Below are 22,398 nucleotides of genomic sequence, written 5' to 3'. Positions count from 1 at the left end.
TTCCTACACAAGCGAGTGGATGCAATCATAAGCACTCGATCGTCAAGGACCTCAAGGTTGTGTCAGAGGATGAGCTGCCAGGAACCTATTGAAATTGAGCTTCTTCCTGTTAGGTAAGCAGAGATTTTATTTAAGGAAAAGTTAGGGCTTAGAAACCTCCTTGCTCCAAGGAAATTATTGTAGAATGTGGAGGTTTGCCGGGTACAGGTAAAATTATTAGTACTGCTAAGAAAATGAGAGGAGTAGATGGTGTCAATGAGAGATGAGTAATCAGTGTTATTAAATTCGGAAATTGACCTTCATAAGGAACTGAATCAATGGATCACTAGTTCAATCAATGAACTAGTCACTCTGAATCAATAGAATAAAAAAATTATAAATCAAATTAATCACATTGAATCGCTTTCCAGACTAATTTAGAATTAGATTCATCAGTCCATACTATGAAGTTGTGGGAGAGAGTTGTGAAGCATCGACTACGTCATGATACTTCTATCTCTCCCAATCAATTTGGCTTCATGACCGATCGTTCAACTATGTAAGCGATCTTTCTCATTAGAAGCTTGATGGAGAAATATAGAGATATGAAGAAAGATCTATACATGGTTTTTATTGATTTAGAGAAAGCTTATGATAGTGTTCCAAGAGATGTCTCATGGAGAGTGTTGGAACAAAAGAGGGTATATATTAGGTCCATACAAGTGTTAAAAGATATGTATGAAGGAGTAACTACTATTGTGCGCATAGTGAGAGGGGACACAAGAGATTTTTCGATCTCAGTTGGATTACACCAAGGATCAGCTATAAGCCCTTACCTTTTTACATTAGTTTTAGATGAATTGGCCAAATATATACAAGAGAATATCCCTTGATGCATGATGTTTGCGGATGATATTATTCTGATAGATGAGAAGCGAGAAAGAGTCAATAGAAAGCTAGAGTTTTGGAGAAGTACTTAAGCGTTAAAGGGTTTTAAGTTAAGTAGAACAAAGATAGAATACATGCATTGCAAATTCAGTGAAAACCAAACTGGTGATAGGGAAGGAGTTAGTTTGGATGGAGTAGTACTGTCCCAAAGTAATTACTTTAAATATCTCGGCACAGTCCTTCAAGGAGATGGGGGATGTGAGGAGGATGTTAGTCATAGGATTAAAGCCGGATGGTTGAAGTGGAGACATGCCACGGGAGTTTTATGTGATTGTAAGATTCCCAATAAGTTGAAAGGAAAATTTTACCGTACAATTATACGACCAGTCATGTTATATGGTAGTAAGTATTGAGCACTGAATGAGTCGTATGCGTCTAAGATAAGAGTTGCAGAGATGAGAATGTTAAGGTGGATGAGTGGTCATACTAAACTAGATAAAGTTCCTAATGAGAGTATTAGAGAAAAAGTAAGAGTGGTGCCAATTGAGAATAAATTGAGAGAAGGGAGATTGAGGTGGTTTGGTCATGTGAAGCGTAGACATACGGAGGCTCCAATTAGACAAGTAGAGCACATTAGATTGGAGAATAGAAAGAAAAGAAGGGGTAGACCAAAATTAACTTAGATGAGAGTAATACAACATGACCTAGAAGCATTACACATTTGTGAGGATTTAACCTAAAATCATTTAGAGTGGAGAAAGCGAATCCATATAGTCGACCCTAAATTTTTAGGATAAAAACTTAGTTGAGTTGAGCTGAGTTGAGTCCAAATTTAATGATAGAAACAATATTTGTGTCGTATTTTAGAAGAAATGAAATATATGTTTTTTTAATTATTTATCATTCTCCATTGCAAATTTCTCCGCAATGAGTAGCTGCGACAATAATTTTAGTTGAAAACATTGCACAAAACACAAAGAAAAATGAAAATAAATAGGAAAAATGAAAATTAATACTTGTATTCTCACGTCTTAAAGATGTATATGAATTTAGTGGCAACAGAAAACCTCTGTGGTCAAGTAATCCATCTGATACACTTCCTTCTAAAGATTTATGGAGGTGGTTCCTTCTGTCTTCAGATCATAGAAAATGATCAAATCTTTGTCAGTGTGACTTGTGAAATTGGTAGGATTGATAGCGTATGCAATTACAGACTTTGTTGGTGGCAAAGCAAATAAAAATTGCCCTGCTCCAAAAATATCATAGGAAAAAGAAAAGAAAAAGGCAATGCACTTCAAAATGTGTAATAATTTCTAAACTCGCATAACTATAGACCTTGCAAATAATAAATGGAAATTTCGAAAGTGATAAATTCAGCATAAGAGTACTGAAGGCGAAACTGTCCATCAAAACTATTCATTACAGTAGTAGACTAGCAGTAGCCCAGCTAAAGGGTGGTTATCAGTTATCACTATATTTGAATAATATGAAAAGGTGCAATCCTTCGATATACAAAACCTTGAAAAAAGCTTGTATCCTCAAGCCAAGGAGTCTACTCTTTGACAGCACAGTATAATGAAGTCTCTGTGTATCATCAGGCAACCTTTTCCAGCAATTTGCTTGGCCTGAAATAGCTCAAAAACTTTAAAACAAATATGAGATCCAAGAGAGACTAGCTTAATACAATTTGGATTCAGTACAGATTTTTACTCAAGTGCCTAAGATGACGTGTCCAATACAAACACCAAATTGACAAAAAAGGAGTCAAGTCAATTTGCACCGGCAACTTAACACGCCAAATAGGAAAAAATTTGAATCTCTAGTGACTCAATCTAAGAACCAATTGTTAGAGATATAAACTATTCTTAGACTCTCACCTACAAGTTTTAGTTTTTAGGTTTGAATGATTTCTTGTCACCAATCACAATATAACTCTGCGTTTTAGATGGTATGACTAGCTTAATCCAGGCTATTTTTATCTCAACACGCTTAATCAGATGAGAAAGAAAAAAACAAGGTTTCCATCAACGCAAAATACCAATTATAGGGATGACCTTACCCTGCTAAGAGTATGGGAACTGTGTTGGATAAGTCCATCATCAAGATTCAGAAGCCTTCATAGATTAGACGAGTCCCAGCTAGCGTAAACAGCCCCAATGAGTTTATCATGCAGTAAGGCCCCAGAGCAAGCAACTATGCCCCGATCAAGACCCTCTAAGTATACCCCCCTTGAAAAATCAAGGCGCCTTCCTCCAGCATCAGTTACCACACCACCAGCCTCTTCTACAATGACTACGCCAGCAGCATGATCCCATATCTTCTCTTTGTAACCACACGATGCAAATTTCATAAAAATCTCAGCATCTCCTCTAGCAATGGCTGCATATTTGACCATGCTATGGACACGTAAGGGTTGTTTTCTGCCATTAGAGAGTACAAAGAGAGATATGAGGACCAAAACCAAAAATGATCATATTAAACCATCTAATTGTCAACAATAATCCACTACGATTGTGAACAGCATCCAATGAGGTGGGCCTGCCCTCAAGTTCAAAACTTGCCACTGAAACCAAAAAGTAAAGCAACTAAAATAGTGAACAAATGACCGGAAATGAGAAGATCAACAAGAATATCTCCTTTCCACCAAACTCATAAAGGCGTTTAGCTGAGATAACATGTAAATCAAACTTGAACTTGGGAAAACTGGCTAAAAACTAAGCATGGTAACTTGCCTATGATTGCACCTTGAACATGATCGTATTCTATTATTCCTCTTACATACCCTAATCATGCATAGATAAAACCCAAGTCCAAGTTCCTTCCATTAACAATGAGTCTATGACTTAAGTTATAACCCCGCATCAATTATGCAATTATGGTTACCACAAATTCTACAATTGAATCACACAATTAAGCAGAAAGAATTCTTGTAAGATATAGGCTAACCATTACTACATGCTTTCTTAATTCTTCTATGGGAACTACCTCAAGAAGTAAGAGGGGAAACCCCTCCTCTTTTTTATCCACAGAAGAGTTTCACACGGAAAATGAGAGTTCACTGCCCCTTAACTCTCAAAAAATATGAGTTTCCACATCAAAATTATGTTTTTAAAGTAGTCATTTCAAGCATCCACATAAAAGAAAAGGTTGAAATATGTAGGGGAGAGAAAAAGAAATCATAACATACTTAACCCCTAAGCTGTTAGCAACCCCAGCTGTGAAGGAGTGATTTGAATTAGCTTTCTCCACAGGTTCACAGAAGGTTGCCAGCTCAGGATCATCAATGGAAGAAACTCGTATGAATTGTGCAGAATTTGGCCATCCAAATTTCTTATTTCCTTGGATTAATGGCTGCATCCATGCCTCACCACTGCCCCTCTGTGCATACATCACACATCCTTTTTCCAATGTATCAGAAGTAGGTAAAGACAATTTAGGCATGCTCTGATGATACTGATGATGATGATTCAGCAATTCTTTCTTCATAGGGTAATTCGGACACCCAAGAACTCCAATCACTACCTTTCCTTCTTCAATCAAGGCTAAAGCTATAGCATACTGATCTCCACGCACAAATCCTAATGTTCCATCAACAGGATCAAGTACCCAATGCCTTCCAACAGGACCCCCTCTTGAATTGCATCGACCAATGGCCTCAAGAATTTGTTCACCTCCAAGGGCCTTCTTGGGACTCTCAAGACCATATTTTGATGCTTCAGCTAAGATTTGATTCACAGTGTTTGTGACAGTCGTCAGTAAGCCTGCTGAATCTGCTTTAGAGAGAGTTTGTACATCTTCTTCAGCAATGATGGATACATTTTGATCCCTAAAAGATTCTGAAAGTACCCAGCTAACAGTTGCTTGAACACTCCAATCTGTTAAACAATTGCAACCAAGAGAATTAGAAATAAAAGTGGAAAAATATAGACACAATAGAATATGATATGATAGCAATCGATTCCACATGCACTTCAATCACTTGATAGCGGCTCTAGTTTATTTCCTGCTAACCATTAAAAGTCTACACTAAACAAAGGATGCAAGTTTTACAAAAGAAAGTTTGATTTTCTATGTGAATTCTTCTATGTACCATTTTTTCAATCCTAGCCACATCTATGGAAATACTAGATATTGACCTATTCATTTATTACAAGCTCTAATTATAACCTGGCCATAAGAACCCAACCCATTTTGCTGAGCTAAATTTATTTGATGACAAGATGAGTAGTCAAGTCCTAGCTGAGGCTTCGAGCCAAAAAAAAAAAGTCCCAGCTGAGCCAAAGGGCAATAAGCAAATCCTTATCAGCCCATAAAGTTTGGATAAAAGAGAATCAACTAGGATTTGCCAACTCATCTTGCCAAACAAACTCCAATTTATCAAATTAGCTAAGTTACTTTGGGATATGAATGATTGCAACTCATAATAAAATACAGGGCAGATTCTTCTGTTTGTTGAACAAATTTGAATGCTTTGTGCTTTTTTAAGTCATTAAACCTTATCCAAATGTTTCTATTGATGAAACATATATAAGAGAGTATCTCTTGGTGCATGATATTTGCGGATGATATAGTTTTGATAGATAAGACGCGAGAAGGAGTCAATAGAAAACTAAAGTTTTGGAGAAGTACTATAGAATCAAAGGGTTTTCAGATAAGTAGAACGAAAACAGAATACATGCATTGCAAGTTCAGTGAAGGCCGAACTGGTAATAGGAAAGGAGTTAGTTTGGATCGAATGTTATTGCCCCAAAGCAATCATGTTAAATATCTCGGCTCAATTCTTCAGTAGATGGAGGATATAAGGAGGATGTTAGACATAGGATTAAAGCCGGATGATTGAAGTGGAGACGTGCCACGAGAATTTTATGTGATCGCAAGATTCCCAATATGTTGAAAGGAAAATTTTACAGTACAGCCATACAACTGGCCATGTTATATGATAGTGAGTGTTGAGCAATGAAGGAGTCGTATGTGTCTAAGATGAGAGCTGCGGAAATGAGAATGTTAAGGTGGATGATTGGCTATACTAAACTAGATAAAGTCCGTAATGAGAGTATTAGAGAAAAGGTAGGAGTAGTGCCAATTGAGGATAAGTTGAGAGAAGGGAGATTGAGATGGTTTGGTCATGTGAAGCGTAGACATACGGAGGCTCCAGTTAGACAAGTAGAGCACATTGAATTAGAGAATAGAAAGAAAAGAAGGGGTAGACCTAAACTAACCTGGAGGAGAGTAGTACAATATGACCTAGAAACATTACACATTTCAGTGGATTTAACCCAAAATCGTTTAGAGTGGAGAAAGAGAATTCATATAGTCGACCCCAATAAATTTTTGGGATAAAGGATTAGTTGAGTTGAGTTAAGTAAACCTTACCCAAATATGTACATTCCATATTTGGATCATATATTGACAATAAAGTTATTGCACACAATGCAGCTATATATTAGAATCCATCCCAACAACAGGACCTCTAATTCAAATAACCAGATGCAAAGATTTCAGCATGATCATCTTAAACCAAGAAAAATTCCCAAGACAGGAAAAATAAAAGGTTAATTGGAAAAACCCCTTTTATGTTTCACATGAAAAACACTTTAATCCCTCCTATTCCAAAAATACACACTTCAGTCCTATGGTTTGCTAAAAGCATTACTCTTTAGCCCCTAAGGTTGATCATTATAAAGGTTTTACTACCTGTATACCTTGTATGTTGAGTTGCGACCATACTTTGGTCTTGGAATTTTAAAGTTTGATTGCACGTTTGTCCCAAATTCAATTTGGCTCCTAGAATTCCTTATTTTGCACTGTCACTAATGTTGAGACCTAAGCAAATATTTCTGAATAAGGACGCAAATGTTTTTCATGCGACTCCTAAGAGGGTTTTCTATAATTAACCCAAAAAGAAACAAGTTACACCGAAATGAGAATAATCACTATTTACAAGGTTATTTTGAAACAGAGAACAATGTCAGTTACAAATGCCATGTCGAATTGTCATTAGCAACTGAAACCATTTGAAACTCCCAGCATTGTGCCCCGTCCTTTATTCCAGGAATTTGATTATCCAACTCTTGCACTTACTATAGCATATACTAACTATCCATTATGAAATCCCCCATTTGCCCCTGGTAGACTATAGCATTTTCACCTACAAATTAATTATTATTAACTAGTTCCTCATGACAGTTGGGTTACATGCAATAATGACTTACAATCAAGCTACTAATTTAAATTTACAAGCCAACATACCTTATCTGCAGATGCCCTAATAACTAAATTGATATTTGTTTCACTAACTCTATGCTATAAAAGTTTGTGTACAATTAATGATTTTCTTAATCATGCTACCTATTAACTCAACTCAACTCAATTAAACTAAACCTTTATCCTAAGAATTTGGGGTCGGCTATATGGATTCTCTTTCTCCATTCTAAACAATTTTGGGTTAAATCTTCATAAATATATAATGCTTCTGGGTCATGTTGTACTACTCTCCTCCAAGTCAGTTTACGTCTACCCCTTCTTTTTCTTCTATCCTCTAACCTAATGTGCTCAACTTGTCTAACTGGAGCCTCCTTATGTCTACGCTTCACATGACCAAACCACCTCAATCTCCCTTTTCTCAACTTATCCTCAATTGGCATCACTCCTACCTTTTCTCTAATACTCTTATTACAGATTTTATCTAGTCTAGTATGACCACTTATCCACCTTAACATTCTCATCTCCGCAACTCTTATCTTAGACATATACGACTCCTTCAGTGTCCAACACTCACTACCATATAACATGGCCGGTCGTATGGCTGTACGATAAAATTTTCCTTTTAACTTATTAGGAATCTTGCGATCACATAAAACTCCCGTAGCACTTCTCCACTTCAACCATCTCGCTTTAATCCTATGACTAACATCCTCCTCACATCCCCCATCTACTTGAAGGAATGAACCGAGATATTTAAAGTGATTACTTTAGGGCAATACCACTCCATCCAAACTAACTCCTTCCCTATCACCAGTTCGGCCTTCACTGAACTTGCAATGCATGTATTTTGTCTTTGTTCTACTTAACTTAAAACCCTTTGATTTTAGAATACTTCTCCAAAACTCTAGCTTTCTATTGACTCATCGTGTCTCATCTATTAGAACTATATCATCTGCAAATCATGCACCAAGGGATACTCTCTTGTATGTGTTTCGTCAATTCATCTAAAACTAATGTAAAAAGATAAGGGCTTACAGTTAAACCTTGGTGTAATTCAATTGAGATAGGAAAATCTCGTGTCCCCTCCCACTGTATTCACAATAGTAGTTACTCCTTCATACATATCTGTTAACACTTGTATGTACCTAATAGATACCCTCTTTTGTTCTAACACTCTCCATAAGACATATCTTGGAACACTATCATAAGTCTTCTCCAAATCGATAAAAACCATGTGTAGATCATTCTTCACATCTCTATATTTCTCCATCAAGAGATCTTTCTTCATATCTCTATATTTCTCCATCAAGTTTCTAATGAGAAAGATCGCTTCCATAGTTGAACGACCGGGCATGAAGCCAAATTGATTAGGGGAGATAGAAGTGTCATGACGTAGTCGATGTTCCATAACTCTCTCCCACAACTTCATAGTATGGCTCATGAGTTTAATTCCCCTATAGTTTGAGCAACTCTGTATGTCTCCCTTATTTTTAAAAATAGGTACTAAAATACTCATACTCCATTCATCAGGCATTTTCTTTGAGTTTAGAATCTTATTAAACAATTTAGTTAACCATGCCACTCCCATATCTCCCAAACACTTCCATACTTCAATTGATATTCCATCGGGTCCATAGGCTTTACCCACTTTCATTTTCTTAAGTGCTTCATTTACTTCTAAAGATTTAATCCTTCTAGTATAATTCACATTTTATTTTATTGCTCTGTAATCTATATTCACGCTATTACCACTTTGACTATTGTTAAAGAGATCATCAAAATAATTTCTCCATCTTTCTTTAATGTCATCATCTTTCACCAATACTTTTCCTTTTTTATCCTTAATGCACCTAACTTGATTGAGATCTTGACATTTCTTTTCTCTCCTCATTGCTAATCAAAAAATATATTTCTCCCCTTCTTTAGTTCCAAGTTTCTCATATAACTTTTCAACGGCCTGCGCTTTTGCTTGACTAACTGCATTTTTTGCCTCTTTTTTTGCTATCTTGTACTGTTTATATACCTCATTATTATCACACTTAGGTAATTTCTTATACTATTCTCTCTTTCTCTTCACTGCCTTTTGTACTTACTCATTCCACCACCATCTCTCTTTTGAGGGTGGTCCATGTCCTCTAGACTCTCCAAGTACTTTTCTAGCTATTTCTCTAATCTTTGATGCCATCTGTATCCACATATCATTGGCCTCCACATCCAGCTTCTATGCTTCGGGCTCGAGAAGCTCATTTTTTAACTTCACTTGCTTTACTCCTTTGAACTTCACTTGCTTTACTCCTTTGAACTCTCACCACTTTGTTCGAGCTTACCTATTAACTCAACATGCCAGCATATTGATATACAGATTGCCATCATGATTTCTTAATTCTATGATCAGATATACAACAACATCAAGTAGCACCCTTGTCATATATGATGGGTATTGAACCTTAATAAAATTGTGCCAAATACTCATACTAAGGGCTTTCATTATCCACCCATCTCAAAACCTTTTCAAAATATTTCACCTCACTTCAGCTCAAATTTCATAGAGCATAAAACATTACCTCCAAGAAATCTAAATTCCAAACACAAGGTGATGAATTAATTATTCACTAAGAACTGAAGCATGTTAATCCTACCACTGATATTGTACCATCCAGCATGGCAGCATCAAACAATTCTTCAACTGATTATATAAAATAAAATAAAATAAACTGCTCTTACAAGTTCAGTTTTTCATGATTCACAACTGCCCAATTTTTTTCAACAATAGTACTGAAAAGTGAGGGTGGTTTTAGTGTAAAGGTGAAGTTACTCCATTTGTAACCTGGAGGTCACGGGTTTGAGCCACAGAAACAGCCTCTCTACAAAGCAGGGGTAAGGCTGCATATATCAATCCTCCCTAGAGCCCACAAGTGTGGGATGCTTCATGCACTAGGTATCCTTTGATACCAATGAGAACTAAAATTAGAGATAAAGCTTGCTTCCTTTGTATTTATTTTGTAAATAACATACACTTGACTACCTCAACAATAATATAAGGGTAAGCAAAAACCAATACCATTTAAGCTGAATGTTTTTTAACTAAGCTCCAAATAACAATAACAAAGAAAACATTTTTCTTATGTTTCTTAAATTCATAATAATACCTTATTCACAAAACTACCAACTTATATGACCAGTAAGGAAAAAAAAAACCCTTATACAAATGTTCACCTAAAGAGGCACAACAGCAACACATTCTCACTGGCATCTTATAAATATAATTCTATCATGGAACTAATTGCACATTCATAGTGGTAGACACAAGTAATATGGAGCACATAACAAGCAAGCACCATAATTAAATTATCAACAAAGCCATGGTTTTTTTTTCAATAAATTAAGATTAAATAAGCTCATAATAACAATGCTATATTGACCATAGATATGGAGGAGAAAAAAGAAAGCACCAAATTTCACGCATTAGCATCATTAAAAGTTAACCTCAACTTAGTTACCAGAAACACAACGTTTCTAAGTTGAAAATAGTAAAACTTATGAGCTCTACTTATGAGTTTTACTTTATCTCCAGAAAATGAAAGCGCGTGAATGAAATGCCAGATAGCTGCATCAGCCATAAAGCACAATGAAGTAAATATTTCCAAGCACTCATTTTGAATATATTCAATTTCCTTTCTGCAATTTTCTTCTAATCCCACACTATATCAGCAACCAAAAATTCAAGACCCCTAAATTAACAACAATCAGGCGACACATTTGAATTGCTGATTACCCCCGTCCCCAAGAACACAAAAACCAAAACAAACCCATAACAGAACATCCAATTCAAAGCACAAAACGCCCCAAATTACCATTTTAAAAAATAAAAACACAAAATCCAAAATTAAAGTACCTGCAACAGTAACCAGAGAATCATCCTCCTTAGACTTAACCTGGTCAGTACTCACGGTAAGCAGCCCCTCTTGCACTCTCTGACAAAGAGAACAAGCCATATGAACAACTCTAACTGCCACATCCAATTCTTTAGCGTACTTGTTCTCGTTTTCCATGATTTGATCTCTTTAGAAATTTATAATATACCCAAATGCAGAGACCAAATGTTTAGCAATACCCACCTCAGGATTTATACCAAAAACAAGAATCTAAGGCCCCGACGTGGTTCCGCGACTGGGATTTCTTAGGTTTGACCGGTCCATGTTTGCATTTCTGATGCAAAACGAGATCTTGTTCAGTGACATCATGTGTGGTGGAGGAGTTGTTTCGTTTGTTTATGTAGAGTGAAAATCAGCAAATGATGTCAGAGTCAGACTTTGAAGGTTGAAGTCTGCTTTTTTGGGCTTTCGGCTTTGAATCATCGCGTTTTCAGATTTATTTATTAACTAGTGGAATGCCCATGATTTTTAATTACAATTTAAATAATGATAAATTGTTATTTTTATTATTATTAAATTAATTTTCATTTAAATTTCTTTCTTATCAATTTAATTTAAGTAAAATTTTAATCTTTCATAATAATAATAATAATATTTTTAATTAATTTATAATTTACATAGTTAAAATATTTTATTTAATTCTTTTTATACATAAATTTACTACAGTTTTTATTATTATTTTATTTAAAATTTGACAAAATTACTTAATTTGTAAAAATAATTTATACACTATGAAATATTGAAATTCTTATATTTTATTTTATAAATGTATATAAAGTGATATTTATTTTTTTAATATTTTATAGAAAATATTTAATTAATGAAAAAATAATAATATTTTGAAAATATATAAACATAATATTTTTTAACTAAATATAATAATAAATTGAATTATTTAATTTTAATAATAATAATAAAAATATATAACATTATTATTAATTAAAAATATTATTTTAATTGTACTATATTTAAAATACTATATTTTTATATTTTTATAAAGTGTTATAACACTTTTTTTTATTAATATGATATTTTTTTAAAATAATTTTTTCACAAAATTTATCATCGCCTTTTATAAATTTATAATAGAAAATACATAAATTTCATAAAAGTTAACTTTTAAATAAATATGCAATATATGAGCGTCATTATTTTTATTAATTTACTAAATTTTAAAAAATAAATATCATTTTACAAAAAATATATTCATGATATTTTAACTTATTTTTTTAATATTTTTATTTATAATTAAATTCTTTATATAAAAATTTCTACGAATTCTAAAAAAATATAGTTGAGAGATAATTATTACATAAAAATATAATTATTTAACTAAAATAAAAAAATTATTCTATTGAAAATAATAATAAAATGATTAATAATTAAAATATTATTTCGAGACATGATAATACTATGCTTAAAATAATTATAGTTCAAGCCATTTTCATTCAAAATTCAATTGATCTTTTTCAATATTATAGGAAGTCATAAATTAGTAAAAATATAAATAAGTTTTGATAATTGAGACTAATAAATTTTGAATAAAATAATAAAAATAGAGCAAATTAGAAAAAGAATTTAAAAACAACATATGAGAAAAAAATTTTCTCTAATGGCTTTTTTTTTTTGGGACATGTCTCAAATGGTATCAATTATTTATAGGCAAATAGCAATAGGTCTAAAATCAAAATTTTGATTTTATCATTAATTGGTTGAATATTTTAAGTGCATTAAATGATTTTTCATATTTTACAAGCTATAATAAATATGAATGATTATTTAAAATAAAATAAATATAATGGTTGTTAGAATCTTTGAATCGTAACAAATTCATATTAAATCAGAATGAATTAAAAAAATTAATTATATATATTTTAATAATTTTAAATATATCACTTTAATATAATTATATATATTTATATATAGTTCAAGTTGTACTATAAATTTACTTAAAAAATTATAATATAAATAAATAAACATATATATATATATATTAATTACAAACTATATACAACTTAATATTATCTTATATTATTTCATATTTTTTTAATAATTTTAATTATAAATATATTAAATCTAATTAGAAGAAAATTAATATATTATACAATATGTTTAATTTTTAATTATACGCATTTTTTAGACATAAAAATTATATAATTAATAAATAAATAAGATGCATATTATATGATACATTATATATTAAGTAACCAACTTTAAAGCTTAAATAGTAATTTAAGTGTGATTTTTTATGATTTTAACTATAAAAATTTATTTTAAAGATAAAACCAAAATATAAAAAAAAAATAAAAATTATATTGACAATTCAATTTAATTTTAATTTTAGCCAAACCTAAAATGGAAATTGAAAGCGCACCTCTATAAGCTATAATTAATAAACTATATTAATCTTTGGTTTTTCATCTATCTTCTCAATCTTCAAGTTTAATTTGCATGAAAAATATTTTTTGTTTACAATTTCATTTACTGATCTTTGATCGGTGGATTTTGTTTGTAGGAAATTCTTCATCAAAGAGAATTTTTTTTTTTCTTTTCTTCTGCATATTTGAAGATACTTCCGCTTGTAATTAATAAAAAAAAAATAGATATATTTACTTGAGAGAGATTATTGAGAATAGTATCATATAATATTTCATTATTTCTCATAAGTATAGGTTTAATTTCACTTATAATCCTTTAACTTGGTAGGTTGTATCAGTAATGTCCCTTAACTTTAATTTATATCATAAAAATTCATAAATTTTAATTTGAGTATCATTAAAATCTTTGTGACCTACTATTACAGGTTTCCAAATATATGTGTATTATATTTTTATATTAGCTAAATTCCCATCAACTCTCTCCTCATTCCCATCTCTATCCCAATGATCACCAAACCTAAAATTTCTGCTACCCCTTCTTCCCCTAGAGCCTCTACCCCTAGGTGTTCTATACTCTCTTCCACCATAATGGTAGTTGCCATAGTCATAAGCTTCATCATACTCATCATCATTCCATTCAGCTTCTTCATACCCTTCATTCCTATGTTCTGCACGAAATCTACCTTTATTTCTATTATGATTTCCCACATTTGCTCCCCCATCATTCCTCCTATTTCTATCTTCTCTGTCCCTTCTCATCTCTTCCATAAACCTGATCATTTCATTTCTCATTCCTCTCAATGCATCCAATTCATCTCCGAAGTCAGTCATTTGCAAATTCATCCTTTCAAAGTTTTGTGCTACGGATTCTTTAAAAACTCGATCATCAGAAAACTCCCTTTTTTCTTTATTTCCTCCACTACTACCACTTGTCTCTTGGAATTGAGACATGATTTGGCTGCAAGAGAAGGAAGTTAGTAGAAATGGCTCACCCTCTCAAGTGTTTTCGTACAAATTTTAGGCTATTACCCTCTTTTGGCACTCATACACTCTTGCCTTTTATCACTCAAGAGTTTGCTTCCCTTGTTCCTTTGGGAACTAAAATTCACAAACAAACACAAATACTTTCTAATTTTATCAAAAAAAATCAATAAACGAAACTGGAAGAAACGAAATTGCAATGACCAGAGAGTGTGACACTAAAGCTAAAGAAATGGAAGACACCAAAAGTATAAGAAAATATAAACTAAATGGTATGATTTTTGAAAACTGTATGAGAGACAACCCAATAGAATGATATCAAGCTCAAACTTCCAATTTCATAGCCAACTTTGCACAAATACCAGCAGTTCACACAATTAACCAAAAATAAGCACCAATTTTGGTTCACCACACAAACGAATATATTTTGATCTGAAATTTGGTAGACATAGGTAGCCCAATACTGACTAACTACTAGTAAAATTTCAGGAGTTTCTGGATGGGTTTACTAGGTGAACTAAATTTGATCAGGTCTGCCGCAAAATTTTGGTTTGGTAGGCAAACAATGTCACAAAACCCCGAAAATTGACACAAAAACTACTGAAATGGAGTATAATTAGCCTGTAAAGTTTCAGAGTTTTCTGGGTTAGTTTGGTGTGTTAAAATTTTGATCAGGTCTGCCGCAAAATTTGGTTCAATATGCAAACAGTAGAATTTTTACATCAAATTTGGCATGTGAGGTGTCTAGTAATACCCAAAGATGTTGGTAGATTATCAGGCTCAAATTCAATGTTTAACTTCACAATTCACAATTTCATCACTTATGTCAACTGGCCAAATTTTTTTTAGCACAACACAACTCAGCAATATATGCAGTAGCTAATTCAAGGATTTTCATATACAATACAATCTCATTCAATGCGATTCAATCTCAATTCAAATTCAATCAACTCAATCCAATCTCTTCTTCTTTTTTTTTTCCTTTTATACTGAAAATTGTAGAATCAACTACTGATACCACTCAAGTAATTTGGCAATCCAAATCAAGCTCTACCCACTAGCACACAAGCACATCCCAAGCTTTAATTACCCAATTTAACATATTCAGACTTGATATCATATAACTCAAGAGGCAAATAGCTAGTGTCAAAGATAGGTTTCAGCTTGATTAACTCTAATCCTACAGACAAACTCAAGGAAAACAAGATGAACAAGAGATTTAAACTAAGATTAAGGAAAATCCTACACTAAAATTAACGCTGCCGAGTTTCAGCCAGCAAGAGTTCAACAAAAAAAAAAAGAAAAATCAATACCCTAAGATGCAAATTTGATTTGGCTACAAAGAACAAGGTACCAAATGAAGAAACTAATAGATATCTAAAGGTCCTACAATGGCTGACTATTATAGTTAACCAAACAGAAAAGGAAAAGTAGTTTTAATGGATAAATACCTTGTTAGATGCCAAGGCTCTGATACCAAAATGATGAGCACTCCTAGGATGCCAAGAAACACAACATCTAAAGATTGGAACCAAGATCTTTAATCATCCAAACAAGGCAGAATTTCATATTGAAAACCCAAGTGTCAATACACAAATAGTAACAAGCTAAAGCATATTGATCATCAAAATAAGACTAACAAGGGGTTCATGTTGCTAGAATCCAAGTTCTTTCAAGAAACATGGAAGAAACGTAGAAGAAACTCAAGCTCCAGCAATGGAGTTCTCTCCCTAATGGTCACATTAAAATTAGAAAAATGAAGGATGCCAAATACAATCTGAATATCTTAGGTTATATATAGTATCTCTAAAACCTTAAAAGTGTGCCAAAACCCTAAAAGTGTGCCAACATGGCTAAAAAGAAAAAAAATACAAGGCTCATCAATCAAATGGGGCGTCTCCATAGGGGGGGGGGACCATTTGGGACCACTTGCTTTGTGGCAGCCCTTTATGTAATGGGGACCATAAGGTGGCAGCAACACTTTAGGTGGTAGCAGCCTTTTTTTAATGTTGTGGGGACCAATAAAAAAGTGTCAGCACATGGCAAATCCAAATAAGCATAAGAAGCTCCTCCAATCCACTTGGCCAAATGGTCTTGTGCCAAGTCATGCTGATGTGGTGAAGTCATGTTGATGTGGCACCACTTGTCAAGTCTCCCATGCCAACTTGTGTGAGAATGATCCACCTAGATTCCAACAATATGCAAGAAAGTCCAACATGGCAATTTTGATCCCCCTTGTGTTCACAATGCTCCAACACCAATGCTTGCAGCTCTCTAGCTTTGGCTCTAGTGATGGGTCCTCTAAATAATGGCATAGGCATTGGTGCTTCTTCATCATCCCCTCCACCTTTGAAAGAATTCGTTGTCGAATTTGGTCCTGCATCAATGCAAGGGGAAAGATCAGTAATGTTAAAAGAATTGCTAACACCATACTCACCAGTTAAATCAATCTTGTATGCATTGTTGTTGATCCTTTCTAGCACTTTGAATGGACCATCACACCTTGGCTGTAATTTCGACTTCCTTACGTTTGGAAACCGCTCTTTCCTTAAATGCACCCAAACAAAGTCACCTGGTTGAAACACAAGAGGCTTTCGGCCTTTATTAGCATGAGTAGCATATTATGCATTTTTCTTTTCAATTTGTAACCTAGCTTGCTCATGCAATTTCCTAACCAAATATGCTTTCTTTTTGCCATCAAGACTATTAATATGATCAACAAGTAAAGGCAACAAGTCTAATGGTGTCAATGCATTAAATCCATACACAATCTGAAATGGTGAAAATCCGGTGGAAGAATGCACTACTCTGTTATAAGCAAACTCAACAAAAGGAATGCAATCTTCCCAAGATTTCAAGTTTTGTTTAACCATCACACGCAATAAAGTAGTTAAGTTTCTATTCACTACTTTTGTTTGTCCATTAGTCTGGGGATGACAAGTAGTTGAGAACAACAGTTTAGTACCTAACTTACCCCACAACACCCTCCAAAAGTGACTTAGGAACTTAACATCTCTATCACTCACTATAGTCCTAGGTATACCATGTAACCTGACTATCTCCTTAAAGAACAAATTGGCTATGTATGTGGCATCATCTGTTTTGTGACACGGTATGAAGTGTGCCATCTTAGAAAATCTGTCAACAAACACAAATATAGAATCATGACCTCTCCTAGACCTAGGCAAACCCAAAATAAAATCCATATAAATATCAGTCCAAGGTTCCTTAGGAACAGGCAAGGGTGTGTAAAGACTATTTGTCATTACTCTAGACTTTGCTTTCTTACATTCAACACACCTAGAACACATTTGATCAACATCTTTCCTCATATGTGACCAAAAGAAGTGTTCTTGCAATATGTTTAAAGTCTTAGCAATACCAAAATGTCCCATCAAACCACCACTATGTGACTCCAAAACAAGCAAGTCTCGCATAGAGCATTTAGGCACACACAATTTATTCTCCTTAAACAAGTATCCATCATGCCTATAAAATTTCTGAAATGCACTTTTCTCATAAGCAGCATATACATTATAAAAATCTGCATCATCAACATACAATTCTTTCATGAACTCAAAACCAAGCAATTTAGCATCAAGTGTAGACAAAAGTGCATGTCTCCTAAAAAGTGCATCAGCTACAACATTCTCTTTTCCTTGCTTGTATTTAATCACATATGGAAATGACTCCAAAAAGTCAATCCATTTAGCATGCCTTCTACTCAACTTATTTTGACTCTTAATATGCTTCAATGATTCATGATCTGAATGTATGACAAACTCTTTAGGCTACAAATAATGTTGCCAAGTTTCCAAGGCCCTAACTAATGCATACATCTCCTTATCATAAGTAGAGTAATTCAAGGCAGCTCCATGCAATTTCTCACTAAAATATGCTATTGGTCGTTTCTCTTGCATGAGAACCGCACCAATTCCTACACCACTTGTGTTACATTCAATCTCAAAAGTCTTATCAAAATCTAGCAAACTCAACAAGGGTGCAGAACACAATCTATCTTTAAGTTCAGAAAATGCATGTTCATGTTTCTTTTTCCACTCAAATGCAATATTCTTTTTCACCAATTCATTCAAAGGAGCAGTAATTGTACTAAAATTAGGCACAAATCGCCTATAGAAACTAGCCAATCCATGGAAACTCCTAACCTCAGACACATTCTTAGGAATTGGCCAATCTCTAATGGCTTTGATTTTCTCTTCATCAACCTGTACACCTTTACTACTTATAACAAAACTAAGAAAAACAACCTTATCCAAGCAAAATGAACACTTTTTTCGCATTCGCATACAATTTCTCATTTCTCAACACATCAAAAACAAGTCTCAAGTGATGCAAATGCTCGTCTATGTTACTGCTGTAAATCAAAATGTCATCAAAGTACACAATAACAAATTTTCCAATGAAATTCCTCAACACATGATTCATCAAACGCATAAAAGTGCTAGGAGCATTTGTGAGCCCAAATGGCATCACCATCCATTCATACAACCCATATTTAGTTTTGAAAGCAGTTTTCCACTAATCACCAATTTTCATTCTTATTTGGTGGTAACCACTTTTCAAATCTATCTTAGAAAACACACTTGCACCATGTAACTCATCAAGCATATCATCAAGGCGAGGGATTGGGTGTCTATACTTTACAGTGATTTTATTGATGGCCCTGCAATCCACACACATGTGATAACTCCCATCCTTCTTAGGCACTAGCAACACAGGTACAGCGCATGGGCTCATGCTCTCCCTAACATAGCCCTTCTCCATAAGCCCCTCCACTTGCCTTTGTAACTCCTTTATTTCTTTAGGATTTGTTTTGTATGCTGGTCTATTCGGTATTTGTGCTCCAAGTACTAAGTCAATCTGGTGCTCAATCCCTCTGTTAGGTGGCAATCCTGGTGGCAACTCATTCAGGAAGACATCTTCATATTCCTGTATAAGAGACAAAGCATCACTAGGCAAATGTGAATCAAGGTCAGTAACACATAAATTAACCTCCTTGTACATAAGTACACAAAGAGGTCTTCCTGAATGTAAAGCCTCTCTAACTTCTCTTTCCTTCACATATAAACTCATTCTTTTCTCTCCACTCTCCTTTTGCCCCGAGCTTTCCTTTTTCTCATTTGCTCTTATTTTTTTTCTTTGGTTTCTCTTTTTCTTCTCTCTTCTCTTTCTTTTCACTCTTATCCAGCTCGGCCTCTCTAAGTTTTTCTCTCTAAGTTTCTTTCTTTTCTTCAATGGATCTAAGAATCCTCATTTGATCTTCATGCACTTGAGCTGGTGTCATAGGAAGCAATGAGTATGTTCGACCTTCCTTAGTGACCGTGTACCTGTTCTTCCTACCATCATGCACAACACTTCTGTCATACTACCATGGATGGCCCAACAAAAGATGCGTGGCAACCATTTGCACAACATCACAAAGTACCTCATCATGATACTTGCCAATGGTGAATGGCACCACCACCTGTTTTGTAACCCTCAACTTCCCACAATCATTCAACCATTGCAAGCCATATGGTTTTGGATGTGTAGTAGTAGGCAAACCCAACTTGTCCACCAAAAGTGAACTAGCCACATTACAACAGCTCCCACCATCTAAAATCACACTACACAACTTGTCACTCACCAAGCACCTAGTATGGAAGATGTTCTCCCTTTGCATTTCATCACCACACTCCATACTCACTTGTGCACTAAGTGTGAGCATGGTAACAAGGATATTGCCATCCATAGGTGGCTAATCTCCCTCATCGTAGCAATCATCCTTATGCTCATCAACATTATGAGATTCTTCCTCCCTTTCCTCTTCACTTTCTAACTCTCCATTTTCCCTAATAACCATCACTCTTTTATTTGGACATTGAGAGGCATAATGTCCATTTCCCAAACACTTAAAACACTTCAATTCTCTAGTCCTAGTAGGAACTCCCTTGTTCTTCTCCTCTACTTTCTCCTTTCCTTTCCATTATTCTTTCTTAAATTTGGGAACTTCTTTCTCCACCCTTGAAGGACCAGACCAATTTGACTTCCAATTACTCCTAGGAGTCGAATGGTTGGCTGGTGCATATCTAGCCACATTCTTCCTTTTTAGTTGCTTCTCCACTTTAAGTGCCATTTGTAGCATATCCTCCACCTCCACATAAGGTTGCAGCTCCACAATATTAGCAATTTCAAGATTTAACCCATTCAAAAAGCGAACCATTGTAGCTTCCTGATCCTCCTCAACATCAGCTCTAATCAAAGCTATCTCCATGGCCTTGTAGTATTCTTCGACACTTTTAGTACCTTGAGTGAGTTTTTGTAACCTTTGAAGCCGCTCTCTGTGGTAGTAAGGTAGCACAAACCTGTTTCTCAAGATTTCCTTCATTTCGTCCCATCTCTCCATGGTTCTTTGCCCATTTCTCCTCCTACTACTCAACAACTGATGCCACCATACAATTGCATACTCTTTGAATTCTATAGCTGCTAACTTCACTTTCTTCTCTTCAGAATAATGGTGGCACTCAAAAATCAACTCCACCTGTCTCTCCCATTCCAAATAAACATCTGGATTATGCTTCCCATAAAAAGGTGGAATTTGCATTTTTATACTAGCTAAATTCCCATCAACTCTCTCCTCATTCCCATCTCTATCCCAATGATCACCAAACCTAAAATTTCTGCCACCCCTTCTTCCCCTAGGCCCTCTACCCCTAGGTGGTCTATACCCTCTTCCACCATAATGGTAGTTGCCATAGTCATAAGCTTCATCATACTCATCATCATTCCATTCAGCTTCTTCATACACTTCATTCCTATGTTCTGCCCAAAATGTACCTTCATTTCTATTCTGATTTCCCACATTTGCTCCCCCATTATTCCTCCTATTTCTATCTTCTCTGCCCTTCTCATCTCTTCCATAAACCTGGTCATTTCATTTCTCATTCCCCTCAATGCATCCAATTCATCTCTGAAGTCAGTCATTTGCAAATTCATCCTTTCAAAGCTTTGTGCTACGGATTCTTTAAAAACTCGATCATCAGGAAACTCCCTTTTTTCTTCATTACCTCCACTACGACCACTTGTCTCTTAGAATTGAGATATGATTTGGCTGCAAGAAAAGGAAGTTAGTAGAAATGGCTCACCCTCTCAAGTGTTTAGCTCAAGTGTTTTCATACAAATTTCAGGCTCTCACCCTCTTTTGGCACTCACACACTCTTACCTTTTACCACTCAAGAGTTTGCTTCCCTTGTTCCTTTGGGAACTAAAATTCACAAACAAGCACAAATACTTGCTAATTTTATCAAAAATAATCAACAAATGAAACTGGAAGAAACGAAATTGCAATAACCAGAGAGTGTGACACTAGAGCCAAAGAAATGGAAGACACCAAAAGTAGAAGAAAATATAAACTAAATGGTATGATTTTTGAAAACTGTATGAGAGACAACCCAATAGAATGATATCAAGCTCAAACTTCCAATTTCATAGCCAACTTTGCACAAATACCAGTAGTTCACACAATTAACAAAAAATAAGCACCAATTTTGGTTCACCATACAAATGAATATATTTTAATCTGAAATTTGGTAGACATAGGTAGCCCAATACTGATTAACTGCTGGTAAAATTTCAGGAGTTTCTGGATGGGTTTACTAGGTGAACTAAATTTGATTAGGTCTGCTGCAAAATTTTGGTTTGGTAGGCAAACAATGTCACAAAACCTCGAAAATTGACACAAAAACTACTGAAATGGAGTATAATCAGCCTATAAAGTTTCAGAGTTTTCTGGGTTAGTTTGGTGTGTTAACTAAATTTGATTAGGTCTGCCGCAAAATTTGGTTCGATATGCAAACAGTGGAATTTTCACATCAAATTTGGCATGTGAGGTGTCTAGTAATACCCAAAGATGTTGGTAGATTATCAGGCTCAAATTCAATGTTTAACTTCACAATTCACAATTTCATCACTTATGTCAGCCGGCCAAATTTTTTTTAGCACAACACAACTCAGCAATATATGCAGTAGCTAAT

General features: G+C 34.4%; 1 protein-coding gene across 1 annotated transcript; it reads right to left on the bottom strand.

The window, feature by feature from the left end:
* Positions 1–2,167: 2,167 nt before the first annotated feature.
* On the bottom strand, positions 2,168–11,417 carry LOC110667909 (PAP-specific phosphatase HAL2-like). The gene is made up of 4 exons (XM_021828901.2): positions 10,967–11,417; positions 4,055–4,742; positions 2,927–3,287; positions 2,168–2,492 (listed from the first exon to the last, which is right to left on the bottom strand). Exons 1-3 carry the CDS (start codon positions 11,121–11,123, stop codon positions 2,984–2,986), a joined length of 1,149 nt encoding a protein of 382 aa, XP_021684593.2. The 5' UTR covers positions 11,124–11,417; the 3' UTR covers positions 2,168–2,492; positions 2,927–2,983.
* Between the last annotated feature and the right edge of the window lie 10,981 nt (positions 11,418–22,398).

The sequence above is a fragment of the Hevea brasiliensis genome, chromosome 4 (assembly GCF_030052815.1).
Source record: "Hevea brasiliensis isolate MT/VB/25A 57/8 chromosome 4, ASM3005281v1, whole genome shotgun sequence".
In the NCBI taxonomy this organism is placed as follows: Eukaryota; Viridiplantae; Streptophyta; class Magnoliopsida; order Malpighiales; family Euphorbiaceae; genus Hevea; species Hevea brasiliensis.
This window is presented reverse-complemented; position numbering and strand designations above follow the sequence as displayed.

Excerpts from the sequence above, each read along its gene's own strand:
- LOC110667909 (XM_021828901.2), bottom strand. The coding sequence starts at position 11,123 with ATGGAAAACGAGAACAAGTACGCTAAAGAATTGGATGTGGCAGTTAGA. Across the intron at positions 4,743-10,966 it reads TTCTCTGGTTACTGTTGCAG|ATTGGAGTGTTCAAGCAACT; the intron begins GTACTTTAATTT and ends ATTGTTTAACAG. Across the intron at positions 3,288-4,054 it reads GCTAACAGCTTAGGGGTTAA|AAAACAACCCTTACGTGTCC; the intron begins GTATGTTATGAT and ends CTCTAATGGCAG.